The sequence below is a fragment of the Jaculus jaculus genome, chromosome 2, assembly GCF_020740685.1.
Source record: "Jaculus jaculus isolate mJacJac1 chromosome 2, mJacJac1.mat.Y.cur, whole genome shotgun sequence".
Classification (NCBI taxonomy): Eukaryota; Metazoa; Chordata; class Mammalia; order Rodentia; family Dipodidae; genus Jaculus; species Jaculus jaculus.
In genome coordinates, this window is record NC_059103.1 from 183,792,604 (window position 1) to 183,813,781 (window position 21,178).

Below are 21,178 nucleotides of genomic sequence, written 5' to 3' on the forward strand. Positions count from 1 at the left end.
TGGCACATTTCACTGCTCAATTTACCAATTAGTAATAAATATATATGTACCTCAGAACAAAGGCAAAAATTTACAAAGCAAAAATCAGTTAGCAAAGTAGATGATGATTCTTTCTGAATCAGGAACTCATACAGAGGCCTAAGATGGCCTACATCCTACTATGTAGCCAAGGGTAGCCTTGAACTCATGCTTCAGACCCTTATATCCTGAAATAACAGGCCAGAGACTTCACTTTCAGGATAACTATAGAACAAGAACCATAATAGGGCACAAACAGTTCTTCTTTTACATTAAACTAGCCTGCCCTAATTACATAGCTGGTGTCCCTATTTATCAGAGATCTGAGTTCAGTAGAGGCGCTAGGCTTTACCTTCCACCAGTTCTCTGAAGCCCGTTCCTACAGGCCAAAGAAATCCCATTAAAACTTGAACAAGTTTGTTTTGGTTACACAGAATACCAGAACTGGCCAGTAAACAACTAAACACTTTATAATAGGCAAGAAATGTAATACTCTTTGTTTCAGATTAAGAATGTTATCTATTTTCAAAGAGCTTTACTATAAAATGTTCCTTGCAAAGGTCATTTGGAATGAAGTTGTCACCACTCCTCAGAGGACTTGGAGAAAACTGAGAAACACAAACAGAATTATTTTCCATGATTAGCCATTCCTCATTTCTATGACACTTTGGCTTCTGTGAAATTTTGCCTTAAGTTCATTGCTAGTCAACCAATCAGTTCATCTTACTAACTTATATGGGCCTACATTCTATTCAACTTGTGCCACATAGAATTTAATTATGGCAGCAAACAATAGGACTTTAAGAAGAAGGACGATATCCACCTACAAAATTGATATCACTCATGCCCATTAGGAAACCACATTTAGCCAACTGAAGGAAATAGCATGTCCTTGGAAAACTAAGTACCATCTTACTTAAAAACTTATGTGTAAATGACTAAAAATAAGATAAAGCAAAAATTAAAAGAACAGTGCTCTGATTAGGATCCATGTAAATAATGCCTGCATCTTTTTCTCTCCTAACATCCATTCTTTTTTTCTCTCTCCTTCCCTTCCCTCTCTCTTCTCTGTCTCACTTGCTATCTCTCTCACCAGCTTATAGTTTTTATAGTTCCATGCCTTCACATTTATATTTCTTCACTTGGATTTTGTGAACAATAAAATATATCAGAGGGGATTGTTAGAGGAACAAATTAGATACTAGCAAATTATATGATCCAGATATTAATTTATTCTTTTTATAGTTATCCACATTTTTTCATTTATGCAAATAATTTGTATTTTCAAAGGCTTTTAGAAAATTTTAACAGAATAAATGCAGAAAATATTCTCATATTCTTGGACACGTCTAATTTCCAATAAGAAGTGTTAAGGTAAACAAAATGTATAAGAACTATTCCCGTGCCCCGTCAAACTTGGAACTAACTGCAGATAAAAGAAGTTAGTTTATCTGTCAAACAAATGGACACAGTGGCAAGAAAAAAATATTTTCTTCCTATATCACAGGTTATGAGATTATTTCAGAACCTTAAAAGTACTTAATGTACCTAGTAGTTTCCTTCTGAAAGTATAAGTGTGCAATGGCAATACCTGATGCAATGCTGACCTATTTCATTAGAAATCCTGTTCTCAAACTGATTTTTGAATTTGTAAATGATGAGAAAAAAAGACATTATATTCCACAGAATTTAATATAACTAATATATGATTCTTTAGACATTTTAAATAGCATTTGTAAAAGCTATATAATTTTATGTCTGGAGTATGATAGGAAAAAAAAAAAAGGTTTTTTCCAGTACAAAAGGCTGACATGCAAACGAAGGGTGAGAAAGTACAGGTTTTTAAAAAGAAAGACACTTTAAAAATCTTTCAATAAGACAGGCTGCAGCTGAGGCACTAAGTATTAGAAATTCCAAAGAATAAATGTCACCACAAAAGGCAAAACAAAATTTGAGTGGGAAGATTCCTTCCCATCCTGTGACACATATCATCCACTTTTTCAGAAAAACATACATGCTAGTACCAGAAAAGAGCTGTTTTTCTTTTTTTCTTTTTCTTTTCCTGATTGGTTCTCATGTGCTCTGAATACTAGATTTGGTAAGTAAGAGAAATAATTTTATGAGTAATATCTAGGCACATATAACCTTAATAGGTAGGTGATATACACATTTTACTAAAAAGATGAATACCAGTATGTTTTAAAGATGACTTCACCATTTCTTCTATGTTGAATAACCATTATAATGTGAAAAATGGTTTTCAATTTCATGGTAACAGTTATGAAAACTCAGCAGCTGATGATAATACTGGCAAGGTGTGTAGTCCTTGCATAATATGAAGGCTATTGTTGTTGAGTCAGTGTTTATAATCTTAAATCTTAGCATGATGAGCAATTCGATGTTTTCAACTTTTACAATCTGATGTTTGTACTCCATACGCTCACTGTGACCATTATGGTAATACACAGTTACTTAAAAATAATCAAACTGCTCTTACCAGTTGCCTGCATAGCTGCAGTTCACCGACCTGGGTCCCATGGCATGTCAATGCCACAGAAAAACCAAAAGAAAACTGTCTAAACACTGGTTGCCATTCTCTGTGCCATCAACAAAGCTTCATTGTTGTGAGAATGTAAGTGTTCTGTAACAGAAGGGATTTTGAGATATTGATTCTTAAAGGATATTGGAATTTCTAAAGTTGATGAGTTCCTTCAGCAAAGTGGCAGGATACAAAATCTACATGAAAAATTCAGTAACTATCTTACATGCAAAAAAAAAAAAAACCACAAAAAACAAAACAACAACCAAGCAAACAAGTATACAGAAAATGAAATCAGCAAGGCTGTCCCATTTTCAATACACACACACACATGCACAATTAAATAGCTTGGAATAACTCTAACCAAAGATGTCAAAAACCTATGTAAGTAAAATATAAAAACACTCAAGAAAAAATTGAGGAGGACATGGGAAGATGGAAAGACCTCCCATGATTCTGGATAGGTAGAAATATTATTTTGAAAATGGCAATTTTCTCAAAAGCAATATACATAAGAATCACACCACCAATAAATATCCCAGCTTTCTTCTTCACAGATATAGAATAAACAACATCAAAATTCATATTAAGTGTTGAAAGGCCTCAGATAGTCAAAAATAGCTTCAGCAAAAGAAATACCTCTGGAGGTATCACCACACCCAATCTAAATCTACAACCACAAAGCTGTAGCAACAAAAGTAGAATGGTATTAACCAACAAAAAGACATGTAGCCCAGTGGAACAGAATAGAAGACCCAACCCTTAGTTCAAGTGACTACAGCTACTTGGAGAACAGGCAGCATCTTCAACAAATGGTGCTGGACAAATTGGATAACCACATGTAGAAAAGTGAAAGTAGACCCACTCATATCACCATGCACAAAAAGTGACTTCAAATGGATTAAAGACCTCAATATAAGACCTGAAATGTTTAACTGCCTGTCAGAAAAGAAAAATGAAGGAACTTGGCATGGAATAGTATTGGGGGGAAAATTCCTGAACAAAATGTTAGTAGGTCGGGATATTAAACAGTCACTCAAACAGTGGGATCTCCTTAAGATTAATATATATACACAAAATACCATAATCAGAGCCAACAGACTACCCACAGAATGGGAGAAAATCTTAGCCAGCTATACCACTCACAGAGGCCTAAAACGTACAATTTACAAAGAACTTAAAACAAGCAAACAAACAAAAAAAAAAACCTAACCATTAAAATATTATAGAGATCTTGTGGACTAGACAATAGGATGGGTGGGGAGGGAGGGGTAGGCAATGGAGGGGTGGGAAACACAAATCTATACCCAAAGGGCAATGGTACCATAAAATTCTCCTCCCTCAAACGCAGACTAAATGGCTGAACCTTCACCAGGCCCTTAGAGGGAACACCTGTGCCATAAGACACTGGAGAGGGTATGATGAAGACTGATCTTAATCTTCTACAGCTTCTCTGCCTCTCCCTCCCTCTCTCATTCTCTCTTCTTTCTAATTCTTGTACATTAGTTATCTATTTTTTTTTTCCTTTTCTTAGTGGGCACTGACCTGTAACTCCCAGTACCAGCATGTGGCTATCATCCACAATGAACTTTTGATCAGAGAGACCTACAAGGTTTCCGAAAAGACAGACAGATTTCTGTCAGAGTACTTGATGACCCACCAAAGGTTAGTGGTAAGACCCTACTGCTGAAGACACTGTATGTGGTCGACACGTAAAATGGAATGGCACGGCTGGAAGCTGGAAGAGAGTCAGTCCCCAGACAGTCATCAGACAGTCATTGCATCTAGTGCTAGAAGGTGCTACATGGGCGACTGGGGGAAAATGACCAATATCTGCTCAAGCATCTAACCTACTTAGCAGCAAATAACCTGTTGTTATGCCTACACAAATGTAATAGTGGCCCATAGCCATGGAAGGGAAACAGCAGATCTTGATTCAGCTAACTGATCTGGTCAGTGGAAAAGGAACCATAGCTAGAGCTGGGAAACAAGTCAGAACCATATCCAAACATAAGCCCACTCTCCATTATCAAGCTACTATCAGTCATGGGCTACAAGATTAAAATTCTCTATAAAAAAAATACTAAGGGTTATCTCATTTGTCCTGGTGCTAACTTACTCTCCCTTGGAGAATCTGCTTCTCCTTTCAGAGAGATGTAGATCCTAAGGAGAGAGCCACCCCATCATACCTCAAAAAGGGCCCCGGATGAAACTAAGAAAAATTGACAAGACAAGCAAGGGTGCTGTTTTCCTGGTGAACTGGATACCAGCACAAGGGTGAAGGAGATCAACACAGAGAAAAATCAACTCCTACCAAATCAGAGAGCCACAGAGCCAGAGGCCCCCAACACCTCATCACTGAAGCAGACCAAAAATGAACCCAACATGGCTCGGGGAAATTTTGTGGAATAGGGGGCAGAAAGTGTGTCAGAGCCACATGTTGGGTCATGATATGCAAATACATTTCTCCTACCCATAACTGAAGGCTAATTCCACAATGCATGACCCATATACCTCAACAAGGAGTGGACAAGGGGAGGTAGTTAGTCACAGATGAGCCTAATAATGGTACCAAACTGACTGTATTTGCTGAATACAAAACTAATTAATAAAATAAAATAAATAAATAAAAAATAAAATATTATACAGTCCACTCAAAACATGGGGTGGGGGAGAGAAATGAATAGGGAATTCTTAAAGGAAGAAATGCAAATTACAAATACTCACTTAGGAAAATGTTTAACATCCTTAACAATCAGGAAAATGCAAATAAAACAATTATGAGATTACACCTTACTCTAGTTAGGATGGTAATCATTCATCAAAATCAAACAACAATGAATGTTGGACAGAGAGATATATGAGGTCATTATTGTTAAAGAATCTCTCAATCTCTCCCTTTCTTTCTCTCTCTCTATCCATGTATGTGTACCTTTCAGTTTAACTAGAAAACAGGGACAGTATATGAATCTCACTTTTGCCTTCATTTAGTTAAGTATAAATTGGAATAACTAAAATTCTATAATTTAATACATCTACATTTTTTTTTAGAGTTCCTTGTGAGTATCAGATGTTTAAAGTTTTGATATAGGAAATGTTTTAGAATGCTTTTAAATCTTAGTCTTTAAAGGAAAAATATACTGAAACTTGAACTCAAGTTAAGAAACATTGTCAATGCTTCTGATAAGCATGCATAAAATGTACAGCTAGTCTCTAGTCTCCACAATCAGTGCAGATCCTAAAAAGGTACTATTAAGATGGCTCATAACATTCAAATACTGAATGTATTTTCAAAATCTAACAGAAATTTCAATTCATGGGAAGCTAATTATCCATTAGTTTCAACAAAATACTCCATTAACATAAAAATGAATTTGACCATGGAAAAGGGCATTGAATTCTAACAAGAATTTAACTTAAGTATTTGGTCTTTCCTTACAATATTAAATAATGGAGTCCATAATCTGACTAAAAAGGGAGAGCTATAATTGAAGTTTCATTTGTCAAATATGAAGGACAACTCTTTCATTTCTTTTTAAGTAAAAGATGTACTTCTGTCATGGTTAACATTATCATTTAATGTGATGGATTTCATTGTGGTATTTGCATAGCTATTTGCTATTGTTCTTGGCTCAAACCCACTCCCTTTCCCACTTTTCCACCACTCCTCCCAGGACCCCTTCTTGTTGGCCCCCTCCCTCCACAGAAATAGTCCTTTCTGGTCACAGCACACATGAGTTAGAGTGCCATCTCTTTTTTATCTTCCACTTCACCTAAAATTTCTTCCACTATTGATATGTGACCCTTTATTCTTCCATGGAAAACATACACACACCCATGCCAAGATGAGTTCCAGTGGATTGGAACTTTTGAAGCCTTGATGCAGCGGTGGTTTGATTCAGGTGTCCCCCATAAACTTAGGTGTTCTGAATGCGAGGTTCCCAGCTGATGGAGATTTGGGAATTAAAGTCTCCTGGAGGGAATGTAATGGGGACGGACTTATGGATGTTATAGCCAGTTTCCCCATGCCAGTGTTTGGCATATTCTCCTGTTGCTATTGTCCACCTTATGTTGGCCAAGAGGGATGTCCCTTTGCTCATGCCATCCTTTTCCCCTGCCATCATGGAGCTTCTACTCAAGCCTGTAAGCCAAAATAAACTATTTTTTTTCCCCAGAAACTGCTCTTAGCTGGGTAATTTCTATCAGAAATGTGAACCTGACAGCAAAAATAAAGTGGTACCAAGAGTGGGGTTAATGCTAGACACCCATCGGTGTGGCTTTGGCCTTTTGAAGCTGATTTTCAAGAGGAATGTGGAAGGATTTGGAACCTTGCCATAAGACATGACTTACAGAGCTATAAGTAGCTTGATGGACTATTCTGGTCTGAGCTGAAAGACCTCAATGCAGTAAGATCTATGGACTGTGAGTTTTGGCTTATGAGGGTAAGAAAGAGCTTTGCTTGGACTGAGCTAGCAGTTTCTGCGAGAAGCTTGCTGTTATGCCTGTATTCTGAGAAGTTGTGCATGGGTTCTCTGTGTAGAAATGAACAGGTATGAGCAGAGGGATATGGCACAGAAAAAGTGAAGTCTTTGGCCCTAAACTGATGCCCATTCACCACCTGCAAATTGTTTGAGAGATTAAAACCTTTGAGAGTGAGCTACCTGGCCTGCAGTGGGGCAACAGGAATAATGTAGAGTCTTTTGAAGGGGCCTGGTTGCTCAAGGAGTGTCCTGGTTTTCAAAGTATACTTTATGCTCCCCCGAATTAACAAATTGGCACCCTATCTGGTATTATGGAGCATAAGAAGTTCAGGAAAGAGAGGGTTTGCAACACAGTCTTGTGTTTTGGAATGGGCCATGTGCAGTGTGAAGTAGGTTTGCTGGATGCCTGCAAGGTGACCCCATGGGGCCATGAGGATGAAACATGGATTGCAGTGGAGACCCAGTGGAGATGCTGGGGCCACAACATGGCTGCTAAGGAAAGCTGCCCACCCCAATGAAGTTTTCCAGGATTGTGAGTAGCCTAGCTGGATGAGTGGAATTGCAATGCCAGAGACTTGTTGCTGGTTAGAATTACTGGACTTGGAGATTTTTCACGGACTAGAGTTGTTGGACCTGAAGTCATAGTTTGATATTTGCCCTGGTTGTTTTGAATCTTGTATTGACTTAATATTCTTTGCTTTGTCTGATGCCATCTTTTGCAGTGTGAATGTTTATTCTGTGCCATTATGGTTTTTGCTTTTTTTTTTTGGTATTATGGCTCAGTTAAAAGATCTTGGATTATGGGGATGTATGAACATCATTGGAATTGATAAACACTACAGAGACTTTTAAAGTTAGATGAATGCATTGCATTTTACATCATGTATGTTTATGAGTTTATGGTGGCCAGGTAAAGAATGTGGTAGTTTGATTCTGGTGTCCCCCAAAACTTAGGTGTTCTGAATGTTAGGTTCCCAGCTGATGGAGATTTGGGGATTAACAAATCCTAAAAGGAGAGTATTGTTGGAGGCGGGCTTCTGGGTGTTATAGCCAGTTTCCCCATGCCAGTGTTTGGCACACTCTCCTGTTGCTATTGTTCACCTTATGCTGGTCAGGGGGTGATGTCCATCCTCTGCTAATGCCATCGTTTTCCCCTGGCATTGTGGAGCTTCCCCTCAAGCCTGTAAGCCAAAATAAAGCCATTTTTCCCATAATCTGCTCTTGGTTGGGTGACTTCTACCAGCAATGCAAACTTGACTGCAACAACACAAAATAGTTGACTATCTCAAATAATTTTTCATAGCATTGGACAGCTAATTCTATTATTCTTATAGATATGGGTGGGAACAGATTGGCCCACATGGAACAAAGTGTGGCTCAAGATGAGAGCTGAAAATGAAAGCGGTTCTATGCAAATGTTTATACATCAAAAGCAGGAGGACCAGGACCTAACACAGGGGCCTAAAGAGTCAACATATTTTAGGAAAGAATGAGTGAAAAACAAAGCATCTGTGGAGACATGGAACATGTTTTAAGGAGAGATAAAAGTTGGATGGGTTCAATTCTGAATACAAGCAAGATAATTTAAAATTGATTTTAAGAGTTTGTAATTATATTGTCAATGGTGATCTCGGCAGTAATAGATTCAAACAAATGGAAAAGGCAAAGTCCCAGTGAAAGTGTAAACAAGGAAGTGAGATTAGAAATGGGACTCTAAGCATAGACTCATGGACAGCCTGATGTGTACTTTTTATACAAGGAGCACCAGTGGGATGGAGCAACACACATAGATATTTCAGGTTCAGATGTTCCTTTGCTTTTGAGTAGCTTGAGCCTCATATGTTTATGAGAAATAATGTACAAGATTTATTATAAGTACACTGATTATATACAAGTAGCGGATTATAATTATACCTGGCCATATGCTTTAGTAATTTTTATTTAGCAATTTCTCATAGATATTAGATATTTTGATAATTTTTCACATTGATTGTGGAAAATAATACAATTTTCTGCAGATTTCAAATTCACAGCCCTGAGAAAATGTGACTTGTATGAAAAATACATTTCAGTGTCTTTGAAAAGAGCTGCTGGTGAAATGACAGATTGGGTTAGTAGAAAAATAAAATGTTCCAGCTAGTGATATTGTTACATATTTTCTACTGTAAACAAAACCATATCAACTTGACTTAAAAGAACAAAATTAAATAATACAGGGTCACAGTGAAGAAATTTGAATAAAATTTAAATTCAGTCTAACAGATTTTCAGATTGATCCCATAAATTAAATAAATAATTCAGAACTCTTTGAATTACATATAGATTGACTAATTGGAAATTAAAACAACAAGACAGAAAATTTGTGATGTAAAGGTTTGCATTTTTACATTATAAAGTGTTGATACTGTTCAATACAAATAAAATACATCTACATCAGAAATCTTTTTCTAACTTCTATAATAAGAATATCACATAGATTCATAGATGGTTAAATTCTTTTCTCACATATCTAAACTATGTCATATTCACAAAGTTACTTTTGAATAAATAATTTCTTCTGTGGCCTTGCTATTACCACATATTTCCTTGCCATGATTACTAAGTTTCAGAGAAGCCTTCTCTCTTACTCTTCTATCAGCTAGTAAGTGTTATGACCATATGACCATCATGAATCTTTTTTTCATGTGTTATCATGTTGTCTGTCGTATATAGCTCGGTTTCTCTTTAGTTATGTACTTATTTGCAATCATATATTTCTATATTGCAAATCTGAAAGAGTGATGGGATATATTCATGTTCTAAAGATTGAAACACTTTAGTGGTTATTATCCTTTGCTTTTTCTATATAAGAATGACCTTTCAGATGGAAGACTGTCACAAACCTGTAATTCTAGGGCTTATGAAGGAGAGACAGAATGATGATGAGTTTCATCCAGTCTAAGCTACAGAAGGAGATCATGTGGTGGTTCACACCTTTAATTGCAGCACTTAGATGACAGGAAGTTCTCCATAAATTTCAGGATAGCTAGAACTACAGTGTGGGTTCTAGGTCATTGTGGGATAGCATAAGAAGTAGCCTCAAGATACAACAGGGGAATAAGAATTTAGCTCAGCTGTAAATGTGCTTGCTTGCAAACACTGCTACCTGGGTTCAATTCCACAGTAGCCACATAAAGCCATAAGCACAAAGTAGCACATGTGTCTGGCATTCATTTGCAGTGGCAAATGGTGCTATCATCTCTTTCTCTCTCTCTTTATCTCTCTCTCCCTCACTTCTCTCTCTCCCCCTCATTCTCCTGTTTTTTATAAATAAATAAAATATCTAGGAAAATAATATTATAGTTATCAAGTTTTACATTTTAATAATTTTATTTATTTGCAAGCAGAGAGAAACAAAACAGAGTGAAAAAAAGGAAGAGAGAGAGAAGTTAAGTGGGTACTGGGTTCAGTCTTTGATTCTTATGCTTCATAGGCAAATACCCTAATCACTAAGCAACCTCTACATCCCAGGTTTTACATTTTATTTAATACAAACTCCTTGATCTTTCCCATACTGGCATGTTTTCCTTTAGATTACGTGTGCATTTTGTTAGTGTCCTTGTGTAACTCATAACATTTTATCACACATTCTAATTTTATTTGAAACTAGATATAAAGAAACACTAATACTGCCAATTTGTATTTAAAACAAAGAAACTTATTCTGACATAGTAGGGCTCACAATTAGTGATTGCTGGTATATGAGTAGTCTATTGCATTATATGTTCATTGGCATTTTTGGTTGGAGATAACAATTTTCAGGTATAGTGAATACAGAGATCTAACTCAGAAATATTTACAATATTGCTTTCCTAGTTTATTATTTCCATATTGTAAATTAGTAGATAATGGTAAAACTTATGCTCATAGAAATGCTATCTAAATAATAAGAATTATGAAATTTAATGCAAAATATAGATAAAATTTCAAAAAATGTTTTTTTTGGTTTTTTGAGGTAATGTCTCACTCTAGCTCAGGCTGACATGGAATTTATTATGTAGTCTCAGGGTGGCCTCAAACTCACAGTAATACTCCTACCTCTGCCTCCCAAGTGCTGTGATTAAAGGCATGTGCCATTGTGCCAGGCAAATATCAAATATTCTGACAGAATTATTAAATATTGCTATAATATGTCACTGATTTATTAATACAACTATCTGTATTACTGATATTATATAGAATTTAATACTAAATGCTTGGCTGAAAATCAGAAGATATGAAAATATTTTAAAATGGTCTGGAAGGGGCTGTAGAGATGGCTTAGTGGTTAAGTGCTTGCTTGTGAAGCCTAAGGACCCTGGTTCAAGGCTCGACTTCCCAGGACCCATGTTAGCCAGATGCACAAGGGGGCACACACGTCTGGAGTTCATTTGCAGTGGCTAGAAGCCCTGGCGTGCCCATTCTCTCTTTCGCTCTCTGCCTGCCTCCCCCCCTGTCTCTCTCTATCACTCTCAAATAAATAAAAAATATAAAAAATATATAAAAAATAAAATAAAATGGTCTGGAAAATTTCTCTATATTTATTCACAGAAGGAGAAATATATATAATCCATTCAATCAAGTGAATCTAACTGGTTCATGGACCAATGTGTTTCATGAACAGTTTCTTACATAAACACAATGAAATGAGTACAGAAATCAATTGCAAATACTTAGAAACTCCTAAAAATCAACCTTCTTGGAATATTTAACTACATTTATTTATGTTACAAAAATGATCACATTTATCATCTACGAAAAGTAATACAAAAAATCCTGACAGAATAACTTCCAACAGGTTCACTTTACCTCCAGTTTCTAAGTGGAAATAACTGCATGTAACATGTAAAACTCGTGAAAACAAAGACATGTTAGTATTAAAAAACACTGCTTTATATGAACTGAGGCGTTTTGTTATGGTGAACTCCCACCTAAGAATGATGTCTAAAGAAATGTATTTTCAACATTATTTGAAGTTACTAGTCATATTAAGACATACAAATATATCTGTCTGTCTATCTATTGATCTATCTATTGATCTATCTATTGATCTATCTATCTATCTATCTATCTATCTATCTATCTATCTATCTATCTATGGAAGAGTTATTACCTCAATAATGTAGGTCAGATCAAAATCATGAGCTTCCTTGCATTAACTATTTTTTCCACTATAAGTATCATTATAGTGGTACTGTTTTTTACAAACATTTTCGTTAGCATCTTGTATAAGGATTGGTTTGGTTTGGTTTACTTTCTGAAGAAAGATATAAAGCTACAAAGATTGAAATAAGAGCCTTACAAGAAATAATCACCAGTCATTCTCATTATGGCCCATGGTATAGGGCTCTCCTATAAGAACTAATTTAGCATATATGAACTGAATAAGTATAGCAACACTTTTAAGTATTTCCCAGGTGAAAAAGATAAAAGTGGTTTATTGTTGAAAGGTTGGAAAACCAGATTAAAGTATCATGTGACTGATACATAAAGATCTTATGAAAAAGCAGAAATCCAGAGGCTTTTGAGAGCTCATCATTGAAGTAGACTTAAAACACACCCACCGTGGCTCAAGCAATTTTGCAGAAGAGGGGGCAGAAAGACAGCAAGAGCCACAGGTTTGGCATTGCCTCCCCCACTATAACTGACTGCTACTCTCACAACACATAACCCACAACTCCAAGGGTAATACCAGCAACCCCACTGAGGGTGGTCCTCAGCCGAATAGGGCAGAGAGTGGGGAAAAGATGATACAAACCCATGATGGATCCATACGAAGTATGTTGTAATAAAAAAGAAAGAAAAAAATATAAATATTAAGAAATCAGGTCTAAAATCCAGTTAAGTTTAAGGATGTAAACTTAATCCATGTAATATTATTTTATGGGGGATTCACACAAAAGATGAAACATTCAAACATTAGGATCACTTTGAAAAATTTGCAAACATATTATTTTTCATTATTTTCTATTAATTATGAACTTTATGAACATATCGTGTGTTGGTCATATTCACATCAAGTTATACTATTATATTACATCCCCCACCCCATTTCCACTGAGGGCCTCCCTTAGTGTGATTATTGAGTCACTGCGGCGGTATGAATGCATCCATCAGTCTCTGTGGAAGGGGGTGTTTTATCGTGCTTCTCCCCCAAGGGCTCTTCTGCAATGTTTCACAAGCCTAGGAGGTCATGTTATATCTATTTTAGAGCTAAGCTCTCTGCAACTTCTGCTTAGATTACTTTCTAGTGTCCTCAGTGGTTTAAATTTAGAGAAGCTTCAGTCACAGGATCATTCTTACTGAAGAGTGGAAGAGACAGAGCTTTAGTGTGAATATTTAGGCAACAAAATCCTTATCCAAAATGCAGAGGCTTAAGAGACTGGCTTTGAAAAGTTCCATTTTATCATTTCTAAACTTCAAGATAGATTATTTGGGTTCACTGGTATCATCTGCTATAAGTAAATCATAAATGCGTAGAACTGCTTCCACCACAGCTTGTTATACAGAACTGACATGATGTGTTAGGTACAGCACTGTCCCTCTTCCACTCCTCAAAATTATAACTTGTATTTATGACTATGTCATGTTTAATGGAAAAACAATGAACATATTTATTTTAAAGGTTATCAAGATAGAAGGGATGATCTTTTTTTTTTTTTTTAAAACATTTGATTTATTTAATAGAGAAAAAGAGAGAGAATAGGAGAGCCAGGGCCTCCGGCTACTGCACACAAATGCCAGATCATGTTCATGCAATTCCACCTGAAATATAGCATACTCTATTTTGGAGCATATCAAACTGGAGACTTATTTGCAATTTTCTATTGCAGTAATAGATATATAATACATACAATGAAATATACACAAAATAATGGCCTTGTATGAAGATTCCAAAGCATGTGATCAATCCAACAGTGCCACTTGCATGTCTATTATCTGATATTTAAAGTTAAGAAATCTCAAATATGCATTTGAATGGCACTAAAACATCTGAATTCACTTTCCTTAGAGTAGAAGAGATGGACAGTAATTCCATGATATCCAAAAGACAGAGACTGAATGCTGTGTATACAGAAACAATGGAGATCATAAAATATTTTGAGCATGAATTTGTGAAACTTGACAAATGAGAGAATATTTCAACACTTTTCTCATTTTACTGTATTTTTTGTCTGTTTGGTTTTTTGAGGTAGGGTTTCACTCTAGCTCAGGATGATCTGGAATTCACAGTGTAGTCTCAACGTGGCCTCAAACTCATAGCAATTCTCCTACCTCTGCCTCCCGAGTGCTGGGATTAAAGGCGTGCACCACCACGTCTGGCTTTACTGTACTTTTTTTTTTTCAGTATGTGTATTGCTTACTGAAAGAATAAACCCATCTAAAAAATATTATCATGTTTTGAAGAATACAATATACACTTGCTATTCAAGAGCATTTGGTATAAAAGTATCACATTACTAGTTTCTTTGGTATTTCCAAATTTGAACTAAACCATTGTGGTTTCTGTCTTCCTTACATGAATGCAAAGTGGATGTTTGTATGTTCCACCACTTACCTTCATAATATACTTTAAACCCATGAGCACTAACTGCAAAATCACTGGTCAAACGTAGAGAGAAAACAGATTTGGTACTTGTCACTGGTGGTGGCAGGTGGAATCCTGTTAACCTAAGGACAAAATGAATGTGTTAGTTACATAGTCATTTCACCTAATAATATTTAAAGGTAATTAAAGGTCATGTTAACTAAAGGTCAAATTCTGAAATTTTATGTAAATATATGCATGCATATCTGGAATTGCTTTTAGGAGTCACTCACCAAAACAGTTTCCTCTATATAATATAAATTTACATTAAACTATGTGTATCATGTGCCCATTGATATTTATATATGTATGTATATATAATCATAATATATAATATATATCATGTACAAGAAAATATTCCTTAATTCAAATTTTAGAAAACAAGGAGTGAGAATTTTTGTATTTAAAGTCAAATATATATTCATAATATATTTAGTAAATTGTAAGAATGAAGACATGTAACCTACTTATAAAATGTTGAACCTTCTGTGCATATATACATACATATGTGAAGTGATTTTTGCCTTGGCAATTTATTTTGAATATTTAAAAATTATATATTTGTTAATATTTATATAACAAATATTTGCCTAGGAATATTTTCTATGACCTATTACTTATATTGCTAGCAACTTATATGTACATAAAAATTTAAATTGTATGAAATAACAAACTTGCTTTTACAGGATGTAAAACTAAACATAAGACAATATATATTTATGATATGATTTTGCCAAAGATTAATGAAGATAAGTAAGTTTTGAACTTTCTATGGAATTATATTTAAATTATTTTAAACATTCTTAACACCATATAACTTCTTCACATGTAAAATCTAATTGTACCCAATGGAATTACACTGTTTATTTGCCATTTTTGTACAATATTATATATGAAGATATTATTAATGCTAATATTAATATACTGTTCATTGCTCTATAGTATTAGTATTTTTGTAGGTTAATTTACACTGACATATTGTTGAGAACCAATAAGAATTTATGTGGATATTTTCTACTAATACTGTGCTAATAATTTTGTACTCAAAAATATTTAAGTGTGTATTTGTTACTTAAACTTCAAATATCAGTATAAACAAATATATTGACATACCTGAAATTTTAACAAAGATAATTACATTTACAAAAGAAGAAACAATGGGAATAATATTTCTGCAGTTCTAATGTTGAATTAGTACAACAAACCTAATTTGGGATATATGTCCTGTTTTATTCAATTTTATAACAAACTATCTTCTTTGATGCATAGGAAACGTACCTGAATTCACTTAGGTATGCATTTAACAAAAGAGATGATTTTCTAAAAATTTTGTATGTAAACACTAATTGGCCCTTGTTACTGCACAAAATCTGACTGAGTTTCATAGCAGAACACAAAATCATATCAGTGAATATTTTGTGCTCTTACAGTTAAAATACATTATTGTATCTTTCACCTGCTACACAGCATCCTGAGTGCCATTTTTAAAGGAATAAACCACTAGAATAGGTTTTCAAATTTTGTATATTTATTTTTTTGAAAGTTCACTTCTATCACTGACAATTATCTCAAGACTTTTTCTTGTCCTATTGTAGTTGGGCTTGAGAAAACAAACATATATGACAATACTTCAATCAAATATTAAAATGGAAATAAGCTTAAGTTACTTTATAATCATATATTCAGGTGTATGATGATATTCAGCAAAAGACTCAAATATATCATGCACCTACTTCTAAAGTTCACAAACATGTAAACATGCTCAGAAGTAATGCATGACTATTTGCTACATTGTCACACTAGTTAATGAAGACTAATATCATTCTCTGTGTGTAGGTGTATGTCTTCTTTTCTTTTCTCTCTCTCTCTCTTTCTCAAATAAACAGATTTCTTTTTAGAAAAGAGCTGGAGAGATGGCTTAGTGGGTGTGGCACTTGCCTGTGAAGCCCTAGGACCCAGGTTTGATTCCCTAGTACTCATGTAAGCCAGAAGCATAGGGTAGTGCATGTATCTAGAGCTCATTTGCAGTGACTAGAGGCCATAGCATACCCATTCTCTCTCTCTCTCTCTCTCTCTCTCTTTCTCCCTGTCTCTCTCTTTCTCTACTTCTTGTTCTCAAATAAATAAATAAAATAATTTAAAAGAACACTATAAGATAAGGAGTGAATGGAATTCAATGTTCTGAGCAGAATATTAATTATAGCTATAATTAATTCATAACTTGTAAAATGTTTAAGTGTAACTGTGTTAATTCTTGTACTGCAACAGTAAAGAATACAGTGAAATACATGAAATTGACTTGTGCTACTATCTGTTGACCTATCACTGCTCCTGTGTCGTGAGGAAAATGCCAGGAGTTCAGAAACTGTGGCTGAATAACAATCCACTACATATGTAGGCGTATACATAATATTTATTTATAAACATTTGTTTATTCATTCTAATGTCAATATACAAGTAGGTTCTTTCACATTGTCTTGTATAATACCATCTGTAGACTTTTAAAACCCTACACCTACACATTTAGTAGCAATTTCTGTTGGTTCCAGGTTACATTCTATGCAGTGGTAAAGAAAAATGAAACTATGAAATTTACAGGGAAATGGATAGATCTGGAAAGGATTATACAAATACATTTAAAACTTTAATTTTCTTCTTGTTATATAAGCTACCTCCTGCAATGGACATAATAAAAATGTTTTATGTTTGAAATTTTGTAACATTGTATTGAGAAAAACACACACATGTTTATATGTGTGTGTATATATGTATTTTGCTCATAGTTCCCTATAAATCACTTACTCTTCCTCTTCCCACTTATCCTCCCCCATATCTTAGTGAACCCTTTCCCCCACTTCAAACAACCCCTCTACTATTTTGATATCCTTTTTTCATATTGGGAACACTTTCTTCTTTTTGTGATTAACTGTTTTTTTTCTTTGAACCATGGTTAGGGATGTATCTTGCATAACCATATAGTTTCTTATGGATTTATTCTATTACTAGTGCATGGTTACTGGTATAGTAAAAAAGCATTCTGTACATGAATTGAATGTTTTGAATTTTATTTAGAATTTCTTTGTGGCTCAACTATCATACTGCTTCTAGTATGTAAGGGCCAACAGAAGGGTAGAACTGCTTACTTGTAGAATTGCTTACAATGATGTATTTAAGACACAAAATAGCCTTGATATTCATGACCTCACTGTGCCTTACACTACCGATACATGATCTTCATAAAAGTGAAGCATGGTAACATCAATATAGAAGAGGGCTAATAGAAAAAATGAAAGGATTCAATGGATGCAGGACTTGGGAGGATGAATATGAAGATGATTGGGAGGAATTACCATGGTTTATTTTTTATTCTTATCGAAGTTATTGATTTTTTTTTTAAAAATGTGTGTGTTATGTTTTTATCCCTAGTTGTACTTACAACATATAAATACAACATATCATTTTCCCACACTTATGTAGGTCTGTGCTGAGCATAGCTCAGCTGTACTCTGCTTAGTCTCACAAACGGAAATTAAGGTGTCCCATGGGCTGAACGGTGTTCTTCAGGCTCTCAACTGCATCAACTTTCATTGCAAAGCAATAAGACTATTGCCAGAAATTTATTTCATGCAGTCGTGACATTAAAGTCCTTGTCTTCTTCTTTGCTGCTGAATTGGAACTGGTCTCAGATTCAGGTTTGTTTTCATTCATTCCTGACATTGTGGTCATCTCTTTGCATCATTAGAGCTAGCAGTGGTATTTCTTTCCATTCTTAGGTACCTTCTCTCAATTCTTAGTTGTTGCTTTAGCCTTATTGGCCTCCACTAGACAGAGCTCCCTGCCCTTGTAATCAAATTACCCGCAAAATAGATAATATCCATTGCCAAGGGAACATCATTCTGTAATCTGATCACTTATTGAACATTGGCTAGACTATCACATGTTCAAAATATAATCTTTGTACAAATTTATTCACTATGTTCAAATAGTTTATAAAGTAAATTATTTTTAATTTATCTTCTACTTATTGTAAGTGATATACAAACATTTTTCAGTAGGACTATGGATTTTACATTTCCCTTTTATTTATGACCATTTACAGGACTGATAAATAATTATTAAGAAAATATAACTTATTTTATTTCCTGGTGATTTGAAGAATTTGTCTTTATGAGGCATCACTAAAAAGAAAGCTTGCCCTAAAATTTTATCATGTCTCATACTAATATAATTAAAATTTACATTTACTAGAATTAAGAAAGTATTGTATAGTGTTCATACTGTTGCTATCATTTATGTGTGTCAGTTATAACATGAATATAATTGATATATATGTATGTACTATATAATACAGATAAAATAATTTTACTATAGGTAAACACTTATAGGTAGGTATTCAAGATTATCTATTAATGTACTCCATTATATATGTGTGTGTGCATAATTTTGTCTTATTTAAAGTTGCATAAATAAAAATTATGCTTTCTCCTGCATGAATACCAATTAAATATTAAGAATAAGAAATAAAATTTAACTTCAAATATTGAAGTCTTGCTTATTATTTTTCCCAGGCAAAACCATTATCCTCACTTTTATCAAAATAAATTTGTTTTTCACATTTAAAAAAAAATGCTTGTATGTATTGTGCTGTAGGGATGGCTTAGGGGTTAAGGTGTTTGCCTGCAAAGCCAAAATACCTAGGTTCAATTCCCCAGGACGCATGTTAGCCACATTCACAGGGGGCACATGCGTCTGGAGTTTGTTTGTAGTGGCTGAAGGCCCTTGCCCATTCTCTCTCTTGCCCTCTCTCTCTCTCTCTCTGTATTTCTCTGTCAAACAAATAAATAAATAAAAATAAAGTATTGTAAAAGTTTGTATGTATTAAAACATAGAAAAATATTTTTCTGTTCTCTCTTTTATTCAATGTTTTATTTGTAGGTTATGACAGCACATAAAAAGAATTATTAGTTGCAATAGAGGATTCCATTCAAAGAATTTTTCTTAATATATTTATTTAATCTCTTGTTGATGGACATTTATTTCCATGAGGTATTTTTTAAATTATCCTATCATAACATTTACCACATGTTTTGAAATATTATGCACAACATTCTATGTGTATTGTACCAATAGGTAGAAATGTTGGCTCATAGGTAAACTATTAATAATTATAATTCAAAAGATTTCTATTTTTTTATTTTTCCTTAACATATAGTATATAATATTTGCCATATTTGCATGATCAGGTCCTTTCTCCAGGAAAGAACAAGGAACATTGTCAGACAAACTTATGGCCAGATATTTTGAATGATCAGTAATATCTGAAAACTGAATCACTTGAAGAGCATACTTTTAGAAGTGTCAATTTTGATATCCATTACCAATTTTGGCCTTCCAAAAAGACCATGTTCCAATCAGTCAGAAATTGTAATATGTCACCTAATATGGGTAAAGAAACTGTGGTTATAAGACCTTTACAGTGGGAAATAATGAATGAATTGTTTGGAGGGGCCCTGAGTACTCACAAAAGAGAAGTAGTGCACTCAACAAGAGCAAGAAGATGGCATTAGCAAAAGTCGAAATACAAAGGCAGATTTGAAGTTGGGAGAGGACCACAGCCCAAGAAGGGATGCCAGCCCACAGATGCTGCAGGAGATCAAGAACAGGCTGTCTTGAACCTCCACAGTGAATATACTGTCCTGTCTGATCTTCCCAGGGAAATCTGGTTGGGACTTCAGACCCTCAGATTACATGAGGGATAACTTGAATTTTTATGTCATTGAGTTTGCAGACATTTATTGCTCCCATTGCCTCCTTTGAATCTCTTTCTTATGTGCCTTTCACTGAACCCCTTCTTCCCAAGCAGTTCCTCCTCTATGTTGATTTATTCTTTTGTTGTTGTTGTGTAATTTTTAGGCATTTTCCTTTAAATAAGTTTTCTCCCTCTCTCATTGAGCATTGAGATTCAAGAAGTCAGTGTGGCAGTCTCCCTAGTTGGTCTATGGAAATGCAGACTAGGCCTAGCTTTCCCAGGCTTGCAGGAAATTCCTGTTCAAGTACTAGGTTGCAGCGGTGACAGAGCAGTTTTCTTTTCAGATGAATAATTTTCTCAATAATCATAAGAACGTGAATATCACCCAGAACTTTGATTTTAAAATGAAGAACACTTTCCAAAATCACAAGATGATTAAAGTGACTCCCTTTGTTAAGCAAATTCAGGTAATTCATCTAAAACTTCTCCTGCAGATTTACTTTCCACCACATCATTTAAACTCAAAAAGTGAAAGGGACATTATGTACTTGACGCTCATTTATTTTAAATATCTTTCAACTTGCAATTATATAGTGCATAAAAATTATTTTCAGTTAAACCTAATATAATTTTTCTTTTTAAGCTATGGCCTACACATTTTAATATATAACTATTTAAGCATTTCACTTGTATTTATATTTCTAGGTAGTATAACATAATACAATTTTATGAATACCAATTCAGACATTGGTGAAATTTAGGGTTTTGTATGTATTATTAATTTC

The 21,178-nt window shown here is 34.5% G+C and overlaps 1 protein-coding gene across 7 annotated transcripts in view; it reads right to left on the reverse strand.

The window, feature by feature from the left end:
- The window catches only part of Csmd3 (CUB and Sushi multiple domains 3), a 1,124,273-nt gene that overhangs the window by 973,449 nt on the left and 129,646 nt on the right, over nt 1–21,178 (reverse strand). For all 7 annotated transcript variants that reach the window (XM_045143269.1, XM_045143267.1, XM_045143265.1 and 4 more), the window contains exon 3: nt 14,615–14,727. In XM_045143269.1, the coding sequence (XP_044999204.1) occupies nt 14,615–14,727 (113 nt within the window). The remainder of the gene's footprint in view (nt 1–14,614; nt 14,728–21,178) is intronic.